This window comes from Chiroxiphia lanceolata, chromosome 1, assembly GCF_009829145.1.
Source record: "Chiroxiphia lanceolata isolate bChiLan1 chromosome 1, bChiLan1.pri, whole genome shotgun sequence".
NCBI lineage: Eukaryota > Metazoa > Chordata > Aves > Passeriformes > Pipridae > Chiroxiphia > Chiroxiphia lanceolata.
The window spans coordinates 92906742-92925615 of NC_045637.1; the positions used below are offsets into that span (position 1 = coordinate 92906742).

Sequence of the window (18874 nt, forward strand, 5' to 3'; positions counted from 1 at the left end):
CCCAGACAAGAGGATTATTAAACACAGACTTTCCCTGTTTTGTTAAAGTACCAGCCTTGTAATGGGAACTCTGAGATCTAGCCAAAGGCTTCCCTTGATTCTCAGTTCTGTCTGCAGATGCAGGGCCAAGACATTTGTACTGTGTTTGCCTCAAAGAGAGGTTGGAGTGCCAAGTTCAGAAATATCTGTAAATCTCTTGGAAAGCAGTAGTGAGAAAAAGGTGTAAAATGCATCATCTGCCCCCTGAGAACCTCTCCAGTATCAGAGAGCTTTGAAGCTGTCCAGGAGAATCAGACATGTTACATGAAGGAAGCACTTTAGGGAAAGCCTGGATGTTTATGTAACTGTATCAAATAGGCATTCGCTGTTTTCCGAACAATCTGTCAGTTCTCCTGAGCTGCCGGAATGAAGGGTGAGGTTTAAAACTCATTTGCAAAATATGTATATTTTTTTGCTCCTGTGGAGGCAAGCTGTGACTCACAGGTGACTTGTAAACTATAAGGATAGGTCTCTGAGAAGAGTAATAAAAAACCCCCAAACACTGAAGAGAAAGAAAAGAAAGCAAATTCCTCTTGTGCAGGGTGCAACAGCTTCATGACTCACAGGGGCCCAGGGGAGAAAGCTGCTTTTTGACCTCCATCAACCCTTTCAGAATTGAAAGGTCTTCTCTATTCAAGGCCATCATTTTTATGGACCTGCTCTATAAAACTCCTAGAAGTTTGGGAGGTGGATATTACAGGAGGTCCTCTCTTCCCCTGAAATCAGTCCATGTTAAAAAAGTGCTTTGGTGGTGTTACATCCATGCTTTGGGAAAATATAAACATCAAACTGATGTGCACAGCACTGGGGCTGGATGGAACAGAAAGATGCTCAAATGGACAATGGCCAAAATGAAGTAAATTTTTCCTATTTTTCTTTTTAACTTTCTCCCTTCTATTCATTAATCAATCTGAAAAATAGATTATATTCTTTATCTAAAATTACTTTCTTCACAAGCAAGCCAAAAAATAAATGCATTACAGAACACTGTTTCAATACACATTTCTGAAACTCCTCTGACTCCTTTAATTCCTTAACACTGTAAACATACCCTGATATATTTATATGCAGTGATAGCAACCTGAGATCAGTGCTTAAAAATAAACCAAAGAGGAATTGCAATGTGTGTGTACACAACAGACACAGCAATCTCTGCTAGAGGCTGAAGAGATGACATTAGAAGGATACTGTCCATTATGCTTATTTGGTTTTAATCCAGATGGCTAAAGTATGAAGTATAGAGTCATGCAAATGTGGTGTTTTTTTTTAAAATAAATCAACAGTAATTATCATTGAAGCAACTAGACACAGTCCCACATTACTTTCTAGATGAAATGGCCACCAAAGGTAAGCACACATCTAGCTATCCCCATTCCAAGCACAACCAGTCAGACCCCAAAAAGGTCTAAGGATACCTTAGCTAAGGATATTTGTTCAAGTATGGTCCCCTCATCATTTGCCCTCCCTCTCTCAGAACACAAGTTTTTGTTCTGCTGAAATCTATGACTAAATTCCAACAGATTTGCAGGACTATGTGACCCCCGGGCTTTGAAAAGCAGATGGCATGAAGGTGTCATCCTGAAGGCAATGGATATCTGCAGTAGCTATAGGGGAAACGTACATATACACATAAAGGAAAGGGCAAGAGTAAGTAAAAATGTCAGAGGCTTTTTAGTTTGTTATCAGCATATTGGTGGATCTCTCCCTCTCTCATTATCTCTTAAATTCTCCTTTGTGTCAAAAGAAAGTTTTCAGCTCTGCTGCTGCATTTTCCTTTACACAATGAAGAACTCCGATTTTTAATTTCATTTTATAACAGTTCATTATGGCTTCTCAATTTAGGCACCCGCATCAAATGAATTAAGAGGGAATGTAATGGTTCCTTTGATGCAGGGCTGTACAACACTAAGCACCAAGCTATAAAGTAAAAGGAAAACAGCTGAATCATCCACAGAAGAAGTCTACATTTGCTTTCAGTAGGTGGGTCGAGCACAGACTGCAGGAGATGGCACACAGCAAACTAGGTAGAATAAAGGCACAAGGTTTATTTTGCTTACAAACCCAAAAATCAAGTGATTCCTAGTCATATACCAAAGCAGACAGGAGCAAAATGGCTAACAATGGGAGGTTTTGTAGATTTTAAAACAATACAAGCCAAATGTTTAAAAATCAGCATTTCAGCTACTGGAAAGTTGCCTGCATGGTGGTAGGTCCTAGGAAATTTGCCCATCCATGAGTTCAGTAGCAAAACCAAGCTTCTGGTGCACAAGAAGGTTTGAGGAGACGAAAGCTCACAGCCCGTGGTTCACTGAATTGCTACTGCAACAAACTATTAATTATGTATGAATACAGCATTGATGACACTGATGGCATTGCATGCATTTTGACATACAGCAGTCCCCCAAAGGAAGTGTTCTCTAATTGGTTCTATATCCCTCAAAGACAGACGTCTCCTTGGTACCTAGAAAGGAATAGATATAATCCAAGTGGATGCTCATCTGAGTAAATTTCCTTCCTGATCTCTCAACAGGGCTCCTGCTCAGGACCATACACCTCCTGCTGCAGAACAACCAAGGAGGATTTCTGGTTCTTCCAAAGGCACTTACTGTTTGGCCTGGCAGCAGAGAATGCCAAAAAAGACAAAATTTACAGGTCCATACAATTTTCAATAGCAACAGATGGCCCTACAACAACTTTGGCAGGATATTTCCAGACAGAAAAAGAAACCATACAGGGCAACTGTGATAGAGAAATCGTATTGTAACAGAGAAACTCATGATGAAAATATATGAGGAATTTTCACTAAATTATTCAAATATAGGAATAAGCAAATCACACTTTATTGGCAGGTCACTGTTCAGTTAGCCAGTACAAATAGCTGCATGTAATAGATTTGTGTTGTTTATACAAATGTTAACATAAAACAGATTAATAAATTGTCTGAATTAGAGGACTAAACTGCTCCAATTTAAGGTAAGTATTTGGTAAATCACTGGTGCAGCAATACATGCAGTTATTAAATGCCCTGAAGTCAGACCAAAAGCCAGATGAAAAATTTAGTGAAAGACTGCCTCTGAATTTCCAATTACATTAGTTAATATTAATGATTTCAGTTACTAAATAAATTACCCCGAAAGTTTTATGCCATTTTAACCTACTTGTCTCTACCTCAGATAGCATTTACATTTATATCTAACTTCATTTTAACACTGAAGCACCTGAGTAATCATTTTAGCAGCAGGTAAATGCCTAAAAATGCAGCAGTACTTCTAGCAGGGGTGTTAATCCTTCCCAGAATTCAGATATACCGTGACTTCCACTGTGCAATAAGGCAAGAGAACTTACGTCCACAGTGAAACTACCTTCAAGAGAATATAAACTGATCTAAACTTTCTGTGTATTCACAATCAACAAAACCTCATTTGGAAGCTAGGAAGAAAATGGGCCTTACTTCCCTCTTTCTCTATTACTTCACACTAACATTTCAATTTGCAGTCGAATCCTCCAGTTTGGGTGCAAAAGCACTGTATTAATGACAAAGCAGGAGCAGGCAGTATTGAAAACCTCCTAAGTGCAGCTGTGTTAGCAGCACAGCCAACTCAAATTTACATATGCAAGAGTATTTGTGGTCTAAACACCATTACTTCAAGGAGCTTTTAGGGAAAGCTGCCCATGCTGTGGAACCACACACCAGATTATCTCTAGGTAGACACAGAGTTGGGCATTTTAGAGGAAGACAGTGTTCCAGTACAACCCTAATAAAGGTGGGAAAGCAGACGGAAGGGTGCTCCCAGAAATATGTTTTCCTGGTATGGAAAAAATAGGCTTTGAACACCACATAACTCACTCATCAGTGGTAGCTCCTCCATCACAATGTTCTTAGCTGGATTTAGGCAACCTTGAACGGAAGCTTCCAATTCTCCTATCATTTTGTCAAGCCAAACTCCTTTCTCGTGGAAACAAGAAAGCTGGAATTCCTGGAAACAGAATATCTGTCAACCCCATGAGTGTATCTATGCTTAATTAAGAACAATGAAAACTATGTGCTGGGAAATGTAAATAAATGATGCATCACTTTCACAGGTGCTGGTCTTTGATTACTCATCAAAAAGGATGAAAAACGTTTGGTTTTCAAGATCTGGACTAGTTTTAAAATGCCAAATTATTTGTTTGGTTGATTCATTGCTGACTACAGCCAGCAGCAGGTAGGTCTTCTCCCACAGGTAGGCAAGAGATCCAACACAAGTTTTGCAGGAAGCACGGCATGTTGGTCAGGGGGTAATTTCACCATAAAGCCCAGAAACCACCTCCTCTCTATGTGCCTACAAGCACCAGAACTTTCCATGCGTTATGGCCAAAAGCATCTTGAACCTGTAGCAGTAAGCATCTAAACCATTCAGGTAGAGCTATATATTTTTATTGAATGATCACCACTGTCTAAAATGACGAGGGAATCATTTGCCGTGTAAGTCAGTCCGACAGGATAAGAAAGCCCATAGCTAATTAGAGGGTTAAACATGGGAAACTCCTCTGGTTTCCCTAAGCATATTACGGCCTGGCTACAGACATCCGTTACTATAACACGACCTTCTTTGTCAAAGGCCACAGCTGTAGCATACATTTTGGAGGGGAAAACGAGGTTCAGACCGAAGCTATCCAGCTGGCCGATGAGATCCATCTCCGCACTGAATATCTTCACTCGGGTGCTGCCCTTGTTCAGTCCTTGAGCTTTCAGGTGCTCTATTACCGCGACAGCCCCCGAGGTCTGGCAGATCGCGACCGCTCTGGGGCTGACGAGCTGAGCCCGGATCATCTGACACTTCTTCAATTCCCCCCTTCCAAAGTCGGCCGTCAGGCGGTAGAGAGCGCCTGCCTCCGAGTCGGTCAGGATTACTTCACTCTCGGGGGTGGCATCCAAGCCCCAGGGCAAACGGAAGCCTTCCCGGACCGCCAGGACCCCCCTTCCCTCAAAATCGAAGGCCTTCACGGAGCGGTCCCCGCCGTCGGTGACCACCACGTGCCCGTCCGACGTGACCGTCACATCGAGCGGGTACTTCACGTCGTTGCCCGCGTCCCCCCTCTCCCCGAACCGCTGCAGGCAGAACCCGCTGGGCCCGAAGACGTGGATCCTCTTCTTGCCGTCGTGTGCCACGGCCAGGCGCCCCGTGCCGCGACAGGCCGCCACCCCGGTGGGGTTCACCAGCGACCCCCAGCCGCCCAGGCACAGCCGCAGCCCGAGCCCCGCGGGGGCCGGCGCGGCCGCCCCTGGGCCGCCGCTCCCGCCCAGGGCCCGGGCGAGGCGGCCGGCGGGGCCCAGAAGCTCCAGCAGCTGCAGCAGCGGGCGGCAGTCGCTGGTCTCGGCGGGGCCGCAGGGCCGCCGGCAGAAGGGACACTCCAGGCGCCGGCTCAGGGCCCCCACGCAGCCCCCGCACAGGACGTGCCCGCAGGGCAGGTTGCGCGGCCGCCGCTGCCCGTCGGGGCCGTACGGCTCGAAGCACACCCGGCACTCCAGCAGGCTGAGCTCCGCCTCGTCCTCCGCCGCCATCCCGGCCCGAGGAGGTCGGACGGATCACCCGGAGGGGCCCCGGATCCCCCGTGCCGAGCGGGGCGGGCGCTGAGCGCGGCCGAGGCGGCCGCGCGCCCCCTGCGGGCCAGCCCGGGCGGGGCAGCGCTGCCGGCGGGACGGCGCTGAGGGGGGGCCCAGGCTGCCCACCCTGCCGCGGTCATGCAGCGTTCCCGTGTCCGCCAGAGTACTCAAATATCCAGCAGAATGTTCAAATGTCCACCCGAGCCTTCCTGTCTCCAGCGGATTATTCATATATTCACCAGATTATTCATATATCCACCAGATCCTCACAGACATCCAGTTACCAGGTTACCACACCACTGCTAGTGCTATTTATATCCCTGCCAGAGTAAGGAAGTAAGCCACAGCTTCGCAGAACCATAGAATGGTTGGAAAGGACCTTGAAGATCATCTAGTTCCAACCCCTCCTGCCATGGGCAGGGGCATCTGCCACTAAACCAGGTTGCTCAGAGCCTTATCCAACCTGGCCTTGAACACTTCCAGGGATGGGGCATCCACAGCTTCTCCGGGCAACATGTGCCAGTGTCTCACCACCCTTACACTAAAGAATGGCTTCCTAACATCCAATCTAAACCTATCCTCTGTCAGTTTGAAGCCATTACCCATTGTTCTGTCACTGCATGCCCTCGTAAAACGTTCCTTTCCAGCTCTCCAGCAGGCCCTTCAGATACTGGAAGGCGCTATAATGTCTCCCTGGAGCCTTCTCCAGGCTGAACAACCTCAACTCTCTCAGCCTGTCTTCATAGGAGAGGTGCTCCATCCCTCTGACCATCTTCACTTCATCAGATTTCTCTTGCTGTTCTGGAAAACTTTAGAAAACACAATGAAAATATTTACATTCATCACTCGTGACACCTTTCTCAGACAAGTAAGTACACACGTCTTGTAAGGTACAATGAACAGCGTGTGCTTGTTCTGCAAGGTGTATTTACAGTGTATTGTCAGAGTAACTGCAGGGTACACACATGGCAGAGGCATCTTACACATCCCAAAATGGCTCATTTGGCACGTGCCATTGCTCTTGCCAGGTTGTCATATGGGAGTCCTGCACAGGACATCACAGAGCATGCAGCAGCCTCAGGTCAAGCACCTGGCCTTCTGAGGCTATCATGTGTCTGGAAGTCTGAGATAAAATTCAGCAGCTCTCACGTTGCATCTAGAAAAAAAATTTCTGGATTCAAAGAAAGGAGATACTTTATCCTGGTAGCTGCGGTAGTGACCAGAAGTGAAAACATACAAAAATAACAGCTCTGAGCTTGCCCTGGCTTGCTGGCTACATCTCTTCTCTCTGTCGACCTGACCTTGAAACATGAGTATCTACAAGCAATATCGAGTGTTGTGATGGGCTGTAGGCATGAGGACTGCTGTGCTAAAATCATTACACCCATTTGCAGCTCTAGGACTACAACAGTCTAAAAAACCTCATGGCTTTTACTTGCCTTCTATTCTTGATGAATTATGATACATTACATCGCAATCATACTTTCCTTTCAAAACAAGCTGCAAAGGGGAGAAGTTCCAGTGCTCTGTCACCCTCAAAGTAGAGAAGTTTTTCCTTATATTCAGATGGAACTTCCTGTGTTTCAGTTTGGGCCTGTTGCTCTTTGTCCTGTTGCTGGGAAACACTGAAAAGAGTCTGGTCCCATCCTCTTGACACCTGACATTAAAGATATTTGTAAGCATTAATGATCTCCTCTCAGTTTTGTCCTCTCCAGGATAAATAATCCCAGCTCTCTCAGCCTGTTCTCATAAGAGAGATGCTCTAGTTCACTAGGCATCTTCATAGCCCTCTGCTGGACTCACTCCAGTATGTCCAGGTCTCTCTCGTACTGAGGAGCTCAGAACTGGACAGAGCACTCCAGTTACTCTGTCTATCTTGTTGACCACCAGGTCATTCTCCGCAGAGTTACTTTCCAGCCTGTGCTGATGCCCGGGCTTATTCCTCCCCAGGTGCAGGACCCTGCACTTGCCTTCACTGAGATTCACTAGGCTCCTCTTTGCTCAGATCTTGAGCCTGTCCAGGTCTTGCTGAATGGCAGCACAGCACTCTGCTGTGTCAGCCACTCCCCCAGTTTTGGATCATCTGCAAACTTACTGCAGGTATGTTCTGTCTCTTCATTGAGGTCATTGATGGATAAGCTGGACACGGCTGGAGCCAGTACTGAGCCCTGGGAACACCGCTTGCTCCAGCCTCCATCTAGATTCTGTGTCACTGATCACAACCCTCTGAGCTCTGCCATTCAGCCAGTTCTCAATCCACCTCACTGTCCACTAACCCAACCCACACTTCCCGATATTACCTATGAGGATGTTATGGGAGACAGTGTCAAAAGCCTTGCTGAAGTCCAGGTAGACAACATCCACTGCTCTTCCCTCATCTACCCAGATAGTCATTGCATCATAGAAGGCTATGAGATAAGTCAAGCATGATTTCCACTTGGTGAATCCATGTTGACTACTCCTGATAACCTTCTTTTCCTCCACATGCTTAGAGATGACACCCAGGATGGGTTGTTCCATCACCTTTCCATGGATTGAGGTGAAGCTGACTGGCGTGCAGGCTCCTAGGTCCACCTTCTTGCCCTTTTTGGAGACTGGAGTGACACTGTCTTTTCTTCAGTCCTCAGGCACCCCTCCTGTTCTCCACAACCTTTCAAAGATGATGGAAAATGGCTTAGTAATAACAGTCACAGCTCACTTGGCACTCTTTGAACTCTCTCACCCTACAAGCCCTGTGCTGGTTTGCCAGCTCATAGCTGCGCTCTTGAGTGAGGGAGCAGCACACTTTTGAACAACTGCCAGGACATTTTCTCCTCATACTCTCCCCTTTACTATCACCCAGTTTGCTTCCCTCCAGTCTTCCTTGCTTGATGGTAATTCCCCCTTGGCAGCTGCTGCCTTGCCTTGCCTGCTTACTGCCAGCTCTTCACTGGACTTACATTCACAACTAACAGGGACATAAAGTAGCAGTTTCCCACCTCTCTTGCCCAGCTGCCCGGTCTGGTGCAAGGCCAGCATTGCAGAAAACAGTGTTTGAACAGGAGCTGGCCACTGCTCCCAGGGCTGCCAGCTGACGAGGCTGATCCACAGAGTGCTGGGCAGACAGTGGCAACAGCCAAAAAGGAACAGGAATGTTTCTTTCTCCCAGCTCAGATGATTTGAATTGATATGTAAGAAAAAGATATACTTTAATAATGCTTGTTTGTGCATGGAGTTTAAGAAAATCTGTGCACATATCAAGGCAGTGAAGGCAGCTGTGTAGAAGAGCTGACTTGGTAAGAAAAACGGACAAAAATGTTCCACAGGTATTTTTCTGTACACTAGAGCCTGCTTTAAGAATGCCCCATTTTAAAATGTGAGATAAAAATAAAAGGAAGATGGGAGGCAAGTTATTTTAATTAATTTTAATCAAGCTACAAACTTTAGCATATATAGCACCTCTAGAAAATAATCTAATCCCCATTGTTTGTGCTTTTCTGAGAAGTCATCGACTTTTTCAAGACACTGAATTTCACAGCAGTTGCCTGAAAAGGAGGAAAGAGTAACAAATTAGTGAATGATTAGTTACTGAAAAATGAAAACTCTCCAGAAAAAAAATAAATCTTATCCACAGATTTCCTTACAGTCCTTAACGCAATGATATAAAGGCACTTGAGAAAACTTATCTGTCTCTTTTGCACTGGGATGCAACTGTCTTTACCAATGACTCACTGCACACAAACACTGCAGGAGTCTCAAAAAGTTGTAAATTTAAAAGTGCAATTTTAAAGCATACCAGAAGGAACTTTTAAAATTAAAATCCTACCATAACTCCAACATTCATTATTTTGATGGATTTGAGTCGTATGTTTTTAGCATTTTCTTTGTGTAGCATGTTACTTGTTTTTCTTTGTCACAAAAGTACAGCAGAAGATGTAGCTGGTTGATGAGGTGCAGACAAAGACAAAATGGTCAAGTGGGACTAAGACAGCATCTACAAGATCACTGAGTGCAGTATGAATCCTGGGAGAACAAAAAGATACCACAGGGAGACAAGAATCTCCTTGTCTCTTGGGTTTTCTTCATAGCCTTTGGAGAGCTGAGAATTTTCCTTGACTGCAAAATCCCTGTGGCTAAATGGTATTTATTTTTCCTGGTATTTTTCCATTACTCCAGCCCTTAGATAAGAAGCAAATGACTGTATCACTCGTCACAGGCATATAAAGGTAGAGGCATATAAACACATTTACTCATTTTGGAAAAAATTCCTAAGGGTTAGCTGAAATATTACTTACCAAACAAGCTTTTAATTTCAGATTCAGGAACATAAAATGGTGGGCCTGAAAAAAAAGGGGTGAAGCTAATCAGACAGAAGACGCTGGAAGAAGACAAACATTTACACTGCAGTGGGAGAGCCAGCCCCTTCACTCACAACACCTGGCCTGTAATTGGGCCCCAGGATGTAGCACCATAAGCAACAACCAGAAAACAACATGTCCAAGAACTTGTGACACCTTGGTGGGCCACCAGACAGCTTCAGGTGTTGCTGCTGCATCATCTCTAGCTACAACCAGGGAATCATGAATGTGACGTGGATACAACACTCTCAGTGTGCTGTGTGAATCTAGCCTACAATCTCTTTATACTACAATGGCATAATTAAAGCTAAAAGTTGAACAATGCAAGAGGGAAAGCAATGAATTAAACTATTGTTGCCTATGAAAACAAGATCTAATTTTTTCAGGGATAATTATGTTGAGGGGCCCAAAAGCAGCAAGAAATCTCTTTCTTTTGTGTGTTAATATTAACAAAAATATAATCTTTTAAAATACCTCACACTTCAGTATATAATATAAAAGGAAAGAATACCTTATGATTTTATAAAATTCCACCTCTTCCAAGTATATTCAGAGCATGGTAGTGGCTGGGAGAGAGGCACAATATGGGCAACACATTTGGTTGCAAGCATTGGGTAAACAGCGCAAAGCTGATGTTCTTGGGAGTGTTTCAAGCTCCCGAGGCCAGACAGGATGTTACTAAGCATTCACACTTCCAGCTTCATTGTCACAGCCACACTTCCAGTTTCATTTTATTGTTAATATACCATGTCTGTCCTCAACTTACCCTTAGCATGTCTGAACGCTAGAGAGAACCCAAATTTAGTCTCAAGCTTGGTCAACATCTAAAATTTTTAACATACAGTTATACTGGCGCGATCAGCTAACAAAGCTGGAGAAGATACAAATATATATATTACACCTATCTACAATTTGTATTAAAGTACACAAAATCATAATGTGAACAGCACAAAGCTCTCACCTTTGTGTTTGTTTGGATCATATGAAACCGTAACAAGGAGATAAGAAGAATTCTTCTCCATTAAGCTGATCATCAAACTGGCATAGCTAAAAGGAGAAAGTTATACTTTATTATTTTTGTAAAGCATTCAAGCATAGCATTCAAAATACTCAACAAAAGAGGCAACATGCACTTCTGTGCATTTGAACTGAACTGCACAAAGACTAAACAAAGTTTGAATTTCAGGAGCATGAAATTCATGCTACACATGGAAAACCTCAAAGGGTTATGTTTACTCCTCACAAACAAGCATTTATCCTTTTTTTTGCATATTCAACTCAAAACTAACAGACAAACCACGTATTCACCTGTCACAGTCTAGAATACAGTGCACAATACAGTACTGATCTTTTAAAATTATTGTGAATTCAAGATTATGTATCTAATTAAAAGATCATGGGAGTAGGTTCAAACTAAATTTGAGTTGGCTATAGGCAAGAACGAAAATTTGGAATCAAGGGAAGTGAGAAGAAAAAGAACACAGAGAAGAGAAGCAGATGTGGTGAAAGGGAAATAATAGAATTCAGATGAGACTTGCAGCTCTGCTTCTAATTGGTTGGAACAAACCACATATTTTCCCACCAAGAGGCAGACTGGCTTCCTGAAGGAAGTTCACAAATCTAGAGTATGACACTCTGCGACTGCAGCAGATGCTTGCGGTAGAGAAAAACTTGTGTAGGTTAGTCCTTTAAACGAAAGAGGACTCATCAACAAGTGGCAGGAGGAAAAACTTGTCACTGCATACAGCAGAATAAAGACAATAACAATGTAACTTACTAACCATTGTCTGTCACATGGATTCACAGCTACAAGAGCTCCTCTGTCCCAAACTCCATCGAACTTGCCAACTATTGAGCTACAGGGAGATAAGGAAAAGGCTTAAAAATAGTAAAAAGGCATCTTCATCTTTGATCAGATATCTTTGTGAAGTCACAAGGATGCAGATTCCCCACTAGCTTTTTGTTATGGTGCAGCATTTTCACGATCCACACTAATGTGATCTGGAATGCAAAAAACCTCCCTGGTACGTGGCCTTGCGATAGTAAAAAGGTGCTGGAACTGGTCACTGTTTCCCCATCATTAGAGGGTGCTGAGACAAGGCAGGGAGGAAGGAATGTAGCTTTAACACATTCAGGCAACGCGTCTCAGTGTTGGGTAATCACAGCCTGCTGTCACCCTTGAAGTAATACTAACATGTACTCAGCACATCAACAGTTTTTGACCACCTTCTAAAACCCACGCATGATTTCAAATGCAGGCTAAGGAAGGTGCCTTATTGCTTTACTATCATTGAACTCAGCACATCCAGTAACTTTAGACACCTCAATTCCCAGCTACATGCCCAGGACAGTTAGCTTCAGCTTCCAATTTGTTTGATGTTGGAAAAGGTAAGTTACACTGCTGTTTGCCTCAGTGTAACACTATCACGGACATTAATTTTGCTTCTGGTTATGCTGGCAGATGGCTTCAGTGACCACCCAAAACCTGCAAGTGGGCAAGACTATCAAGAAGTGCCTTTACTGAGGGGTGGTAAGAGCAGTCAGGGTGACCCTAAGATAAGAATATTTGGGGCATAAGAAGAGCCTTGTTTCTGGTAATTATTAAAAAAGGAGTTTAGATAATAAAGCAGTAATAATGTAAATTGCATAACTTTAAGGAAAGTTTGAATAGGTTTACTTAGTGAGAAAAATATGGCATGGAATTGTGCAATACCTTTTGGCCTACTGGGAAGGTGTCAGAGTCCAATTGCACCACCTCTGCCTTCACTTGTGTACTGGTTTTGGCTGGGGTGGAGTTATATTTCTTCCTAGTAACTGTCATGGGGATATGTTTTGGATTTGTGCTGAAAATAGCGTTAATAAGACATGGCTGTTTTAGTTGCTGCTGAGCAGCTCTTACACAGCATCAATGCCTTTTCTGCTCCTCACACCATGACACCATGATGTGAGTAGGTTGGAGGTGCACAAGAAGCTGGGAAAGGACACAGCTGAGACAACTAACCCCAACTGAGCAAAGGGATACTCCAGACCCTATGTTGTCATGCTCAGCAAAAAAACCTGGGAGGGAAGCTGCAGGGGAAGGAGGGGTCGCTGCTTGGGGACTGGCTAGGCATCAGTTGGTTGGTGGTGGACTACTGTTTTCATTTGCACCACTTGTCTTTCTGGGATTTTATTTTCCTCTCTCTTTGGTCATTGGTTTTTTTTTTTTTTTTTAATTTTTCTTACGATTTCTTTTTTAAATTTATTTTTAATTATTAAACTGTTTTTATCTCAACCCAGAAGTTTCATTTTCACTTTTACCCTTATGATTGTCCCTATCATCCCATGACAGGGACAGTGGGCAAGCAGCTGTGTTGTACTTAGCTACAAGCCAGGGTTAAACCACGACAACTTCTCTCTGCTCACTGCTATTTGCATTGCAATGGCATTGCTAAGTCTCTGGCATCTAACCTAGAAGCTGATCCTGTATTTCCCACTCTACTGAGATGAGACATGATAACACTTTTAAGTGCTGACTTCTTTTAAAGTTTGCCAAGTCTAAGCAAATTTAAATAACCACCCCCTTAACTGAAGGGAGATTTTTAAGGAGACAGTTAAACAAGCAATGGACCTGTGGAGCACAAAGGGAAGTCTAGTGGGGCAGGTGACAAACTTGATCTTCTGAGGCTTGGAGGCTGTTCTCCTCTCTGCATAGACAAGTCTGCTGCATGACCTCAGGCCAGCCACTGAAGTTTTCTGCACTTGGTTTTTCTTCCCAACTTTAATCTGGTCTAACTGGAATGGTGGCGGTGGCTCCATACAGGCATTTCATGTATTCTACTCCCCACAGATTTCATCAGGGCCTACAGTCATCACAGGCTGGAGGCAAGCTCATGCTGTGGCCTTGCCCCAATCTCCTGGTTGCCCAGATCTCAGGACTTGCTGAGCATCTGGGTGCTCCTCGCCCATCTGCACATCTGTAGTTAGGTACTACTACAACTTACAAAATTTAACACACAAATCAGAAATTCACACATTGGTGGAAAACCCACTGGATTTAAGGAATAGACTTGTGAATTTCTATCTCTGCAAATGTTTAGTAGTTTCAGTCAATGCAATTTTTTTACTTTTTTTTTTTTTTAAAGTTTTGTAGCCATAATTGTATTAGGAGGTACAATGGTTGTGTAGTATAACTGTTTTACATTCATCCCAGAGTTCCCACAAAGAGCAGTAATTCCTGTTACTGTTTAACTAGCGAGAGTCTATGAAATGACCCATTCTGACAAAAGTCAACAGCACATCTGAGTTCTCCTCTAAAGCATGCTAGGCTAATGGAGATCAAAAGGACCTGTTAATAGGCCAACCTCAGCAAGAGAGAAATAAGTTTAATTTCCATAATTACTGGGTAATTAATCAAATTGTCTGTGCACAGAAATTGGAAGAGTGCGTGCATTTTTCTAGTTATGGGTATCTGCTGACTGCTTTGGGAATGCAGTTCATTCTGCATCCCAAAACATCAATCTGCCAATTTATTTTGTCAACGAGAAACTGTGTACTGGATCTAGTAACACGCACTGAAATTGTCACTAATTACCTAATTTTGTTCATTTCAAAGTATAATTCCACCATGTTGTGATGGAAGTTACAGGTTTCACCACACTACTTGCTACAAAACTTATAATGGAATTTTTCAAAAATTTCTGAGAAGCTTAAGCAATCCCCGAGAAACTTGTCAACTCAGAGCAAGAAGGATTTATAGGGATCTGTGTAGCAGTAGCTACACTGCAGCAGCAAGGTAGGGGAGAAATCAGGCAGTATCTACAAAGTCACATTCATATACAGCCTTTTTTTTCCCAGGCACTCACTTTGCAGGCCTAGTTACACATACACTACTCAAACCAAATTGAGTCAGCTGCAGGAGCAGAAGTCTTAGTAAAGGTTCTAGTGTCTGAAACACTTTGGACTCTAGTAACGAACAGTCTTTTTTTCCAATTTATGCAGACTGAGGTAAAAAAAAAAAAGGATTGTATAGTAAACACCATGTTCTGGTGTCCTAAACTACCCATTAAGCCTGTATATCTTCTAGCTCTGGAAAGCCCATTGAAGTAAAGATTAAGACTTGACCTCCTTCTTCTTACATGGAACAAATTCTTGTTCCTGACAGTTATTTGTAAGAAAAGCAAATCAACACAAAAAACTTAACCCAAACCTTATAATCTAGGGAAAATCATGTCTGAGTAAGAAGTGCAAGAGGAGGGAACTATCATGCTAAGACACCTCTGGGTATATTCTCTTTACTTATACAAAGCTACTCTGATAAAGGGATAGTGCTAGTGTTTTGCACCACAGAATTCATCAATAATGTCAAAGATAATTTGGTTTTACTGTAAAAGCAAACATGTCTTTCTATAGCTTTCACAGAATGGCTTAGAACAAGAAGCCCATTTAAAGATAATTAGTTGGCATCCCTAATGGTCAACAACAGAGTTAAGTTTCTGTTGGAGACTGGCTATTTACATTTATCATACAAGTTGATCGGAGTTTTTTTGAGAGAACCTGACAAATCTTTATGTCTGATTCAAGTAAAATAATGGTAGTATTATGACAGTACTAATGCATGTTCTATTATAGAGAATTGTAAAACACACTGTGTTTTCCTACCTGGACAAATCATAAATACTGCAGCAGTACAGGGAAATGTTGCCAGAGGTACTCTACAATGAAAAGGAAGGAAACAATACTTATAAGCAAACTATCTTTAAATATGCATGCATAAGTATATATTTATACTTTATACCTTAAAACATACACATATATTATTTTTAAATATACACTTATGTGTAATGGGGAAAAACTGTAAGAAATATTTTTAGTTTTAATTTACTGAGGTAACTCTCCTATCCCCTCCAGAGAGGTTCTAGCCTATCAAGACATGCAACTGTCCAATTTTAAAATACATTCCCTTTACATTCCATCAAGCGCTTCACTGTCATAAGAAAAGAAGGCCAAAGATGTAAGTTCAAACAAACAACTTCTCAGTCCAAAATTACAACTCAGAGCTTCCCTTCAGACCTCTTCAGGAGAGGTGAATGATTACTAGTAAAATAGAGGCATAAAAGCAGAACAACTTGTTTGCTCAGTTATGCCTGCATTGCATGATTAATGACACTAGATCATTTGATAATGCAGGGAACATACCTGGAACATTTTTCCTCCTGAAATCTCTGGGACTGGCTCCTCACAATAAGGCAGACTGTGTTCTGAAAAAAATTCCTTCAGTGCTTGTTCGCTTACTTCCACACCAACAACGCTGTGTCCCATGTCTGCCAGCCTGCACACAGAAGAGAGAGGTGCGCAGTTTACACGAGGCCCACAGGTTGGGCCTTTACCAAATATGTCTCTCTCATGCAGCGTTTATCGACTAGGGAAACCCTGGTTTTAGGATGCACTGGTACGCCTAATCCTGACTTTCTGGACCATTTACATTATACTGAACACTTCCCCTCCATGATCTGAGCTTAAATTAGCACCCCTTGACATACAGTTGACGAGGACTTAGAGGCTTTATTTAAATTCAATGAAGTATTAATTTATTTCTATGGATTCAATGAAAACAGGTGGTCACACAGAGAAAACGTCCATTTACGAAACGTGTTCTGCTCTGAACCGTGGCAGGCTGAGGCACGTTGTCCACCCAGCTGGCTCTGTGGCTTGGCAAGAACAGCCAGCGAGGGAGGTGTGGTAACCTCTGCACTGCTGCAGCTCAGTGCAACAGGAACATACGTCAGAGCCGGCAGTCAGCCTGGAAAGTAGTAACTGTGATAAAATCTGATAACTGGGACTAACTGGATTCCTTGAGGATGCAGCTCAGTCACAGTTTTTCAGTTTGTGCCACCCTCTCCAAGAAAAAACCACCGGCTTATATAGGCCCTAATTAAAAAAGTAACCTCCGCCAAAAAACGGTAAAAAGAAAATAACAAATATAAAAAAAGAGGAAGTTATATTTAGCCCAAATCATTTACATTCCCAGCATGATATGCTACATGGTCTCTTGAAAATGTGCTCTGGCACAACCAACCAATTTAAGATGGAATTGCTACCAAAACCAGCAATGGTAAGGACTTCAGTCACTCTGTCATAAATTCAGCATTCCCCAAGCTGAATTTAGGACAATGAGGAGCACTTTCAGGTTAATCCTTATCCATCCCATTTATGCTACTATACAAAACACCAGCAAATGAAACCAAACTTTCTCCTCCCTTCAGCTTCCAGTGACGCTGCTTTCCTACCAGTGGAGATGCGGCACATTTCCATTGGCCAGTACAAGGCTGGGAATTCCCCTTCTCCCTCCCCATATCAAATGAGATTTTTGCTGTTGTAATCTGTGTTTTACCATTTCATCTCTACTGCTTTACCACAAAGTGGGAAAAATATCCTCAGTCCACTCTTGCCATTTAAAAGAACATCCAGATACTTCTGGAGGAGCCTGCAGAAGAAGACACATTTTACTTAACTCTGCAAGTATTTGTGCTGACACATTAAACACCAAGTGCTACACGCTGTGGCAGGTAGCACACAAACTGCATGATGCAACACAGGTTCTTAGCTCAACCTGCTTCATGCCATTAGAAATAAAAACATTCACCTCCAATTTACTTAGAAAGTAAATTTCATTTCTGTCAGAAATTAACACATTTATGGTTGCTCTGTTTGTCTTTTCAAGTAAGCAGACCAACCCACTCACCTCTAAGAGGGCCATAACAGAGATTTTTAAACAGAATGATTATTGAACTTCTGTATCAATCAAGTCACTCACACAGGACTTGAAAGACTATATAATCAGGTTTGCTTTCTTAGGTCCCTGTTTTCCAGTGCACAGCAGTTGCTTCGATGCCCTCCACATGTTTTTCAGGCCTCGGTTTCATAACTTACGAAAAGCAGTGCAAAGCTTCTGCATCAGAAAATTTAAGATTTTTAGCCAAGCTATCCACGTTTTAAAACCTGATTCAAAAGTTCTAAACTAATTTCAATACTTTTCTCTGTCATTTTTTTGACAATTGTAGGCCACAAAAATATGTATATTTATTTTAGTTTCAAGCTGTGCCCGTATAAAATAATTTTCCTTTTGCCAATGTTCCATTTTCAATTAAGAGTTTCTCAAATGAGTCAAGTAATTAATTTCACAGCATTTCTTAAAACAGCTTAGGCAGAAGAGTGAAGTCACGTACGGATGTCCTTGTTCCTTGTGAAACCCGATGTTACCCACTTCCCATTTTTGTAGCCATTCCTCCTCAGTCACCACTCTCTCTTTCTGTGACCCAATATTAGAGCCTTCCAGGAGCTCGGATGCATTCGCTGAGTGGTCCATCGTCTCCAAGGAGTGCTAGTAGCTGTGAAAAATGAGAGAAGAAAATACCCCCACCCAACGCATAGTTTGGAATTGGCCCTTACTTCCTCGAATCGAACAAAAATTTAGTGCATCTTAAGAGATTACTGTTTGGCAACTATCGCAACGTAGCTGTACAGAACGCGAAAGAGCACACTCTTGCTACCGATGGCTTCAGACAGACCCCGTTTCCCGGGGCGAAGCCGGCTGAGCGCGCCCTGTCCAGGCCGCTGGCCTGTCGTCTGGCACCCATCTGGAAGCCCCCCTACTCTGTCAGTGAGGAGGGAGATGTCGACACTTCTCTCTCTCACGGGAAACCCGCGGGCAGACGGCGGGGGGACCAGGGGCTTGCAGCCGGGGGGACCCGCGGGGTGACCCGTCGGGGCTCATCACCGCCCCCTCAGCGCCCCCCGCCCGGGCGGCCGCGGCAGCGACGGTACCTGCACGGCGGCGGCGGCGGCGGCGGCGGCGGCGGCGGCGGCGGCAGCGGCAGCAGGTCCCACGAGGCGGCGGGGCCGGGGCGGTGCCTCCCCGCCCTCCCCCTCG

The 18874-nt window shown here is 43.5% G+C and overlaps 2 protein-coding genes and 1 long non-coding RNA gene across 7 annotated transcripts; 1 reads left to right on the top strand and 2 right to left on the bottom strand.

The window, feature by feature from the left end:
• Nucleotides 1-2064: 2064 nt before the first annotated feature.
• On the bottom strand, nucleotides 2065-5599 carry NHLRC1 (NHL repeat containing E3 ubiquitin protein ligase 1). Its single transcript, XM_032698825.1, has one exon. It carries the CDS (start codon nucleotides 5582-5584, stop codon nucleotides 4436-4438), a length of 1149 nt encoding a protein of 382 aa, XP_032554716.1. The 5' UTR covers nucleotides 5585-5599; the 3' UTR covers nucleotides 2065-4435.
• A 490-nt stretch (nucleotides 5600-6089) lies between these two features.
• On the bottom strand, nucleotides 6090-18797 carry TPMT (thiopurine S-methyltransferase). 5 transcript variants are annotated; one of them, XR_004359014.1, is made up of 11 exons: nucleotides 18769-18797; nucleotides 18171-18332; nucleotides 17336-17428; nucleotides 16141-16273; nucleotides 15604-15656; nucleotides 11745-11819; nucleotides 10925-11010; nucleotides 9901-9945; nucleotides 8150-8276; nucleotides 6201-7283; nucleotides 6090-6152 (listed from the first exon to the last, which is right to left on the bottom strand). XR_004359014.1 is itself a non-coding variant. In XM_032698850.1 (10 exons), exons 2-10 carry the CDS (start codon nucleotides 18308-18310, stop codon nucleotides 8250-8252), a joined length of 738 nt encoding a protein of 245 aa, XP_032554741.1. In that variant the 5' UTR covers nucleotides 18311-18332; nucleotides 18769-18797; the 3' UTR covers nucleotides 7500-8249. The 5 variants fall into 5 exon arrangements, 4 of the variants coding, with proteins under 4 accessions (XP_032554741.1, XP_032554750.1, XP_032554723.1 ...); XM_032698850.1 differs by lacking the exons at nucleotides 6090-6152; nucleotides 6201-7283 and adding an exon at nucleotides 9065-9150 and having other exon boundaries at nucleotides 7500-8276; XM_032698859.1 differs by lacking the exons at nucleotides 6090-6152; nucleotides 6201-7283 and having other exon boundaries at nucleotides 7927-8276.
• Nucleotides 6225-10287, top strand: LOC116792153. Its single transcript, XR_004359015.1, has 2 exons — nucleotides 6225-6494; nucleotides 9922-10287. It is a non-coding gene; the product is annotated as an uncharacterized LOC116792153 (long non-coding RNA).
• Nucleotides 18798-18874: the final 77 nt, after the last annotated feature.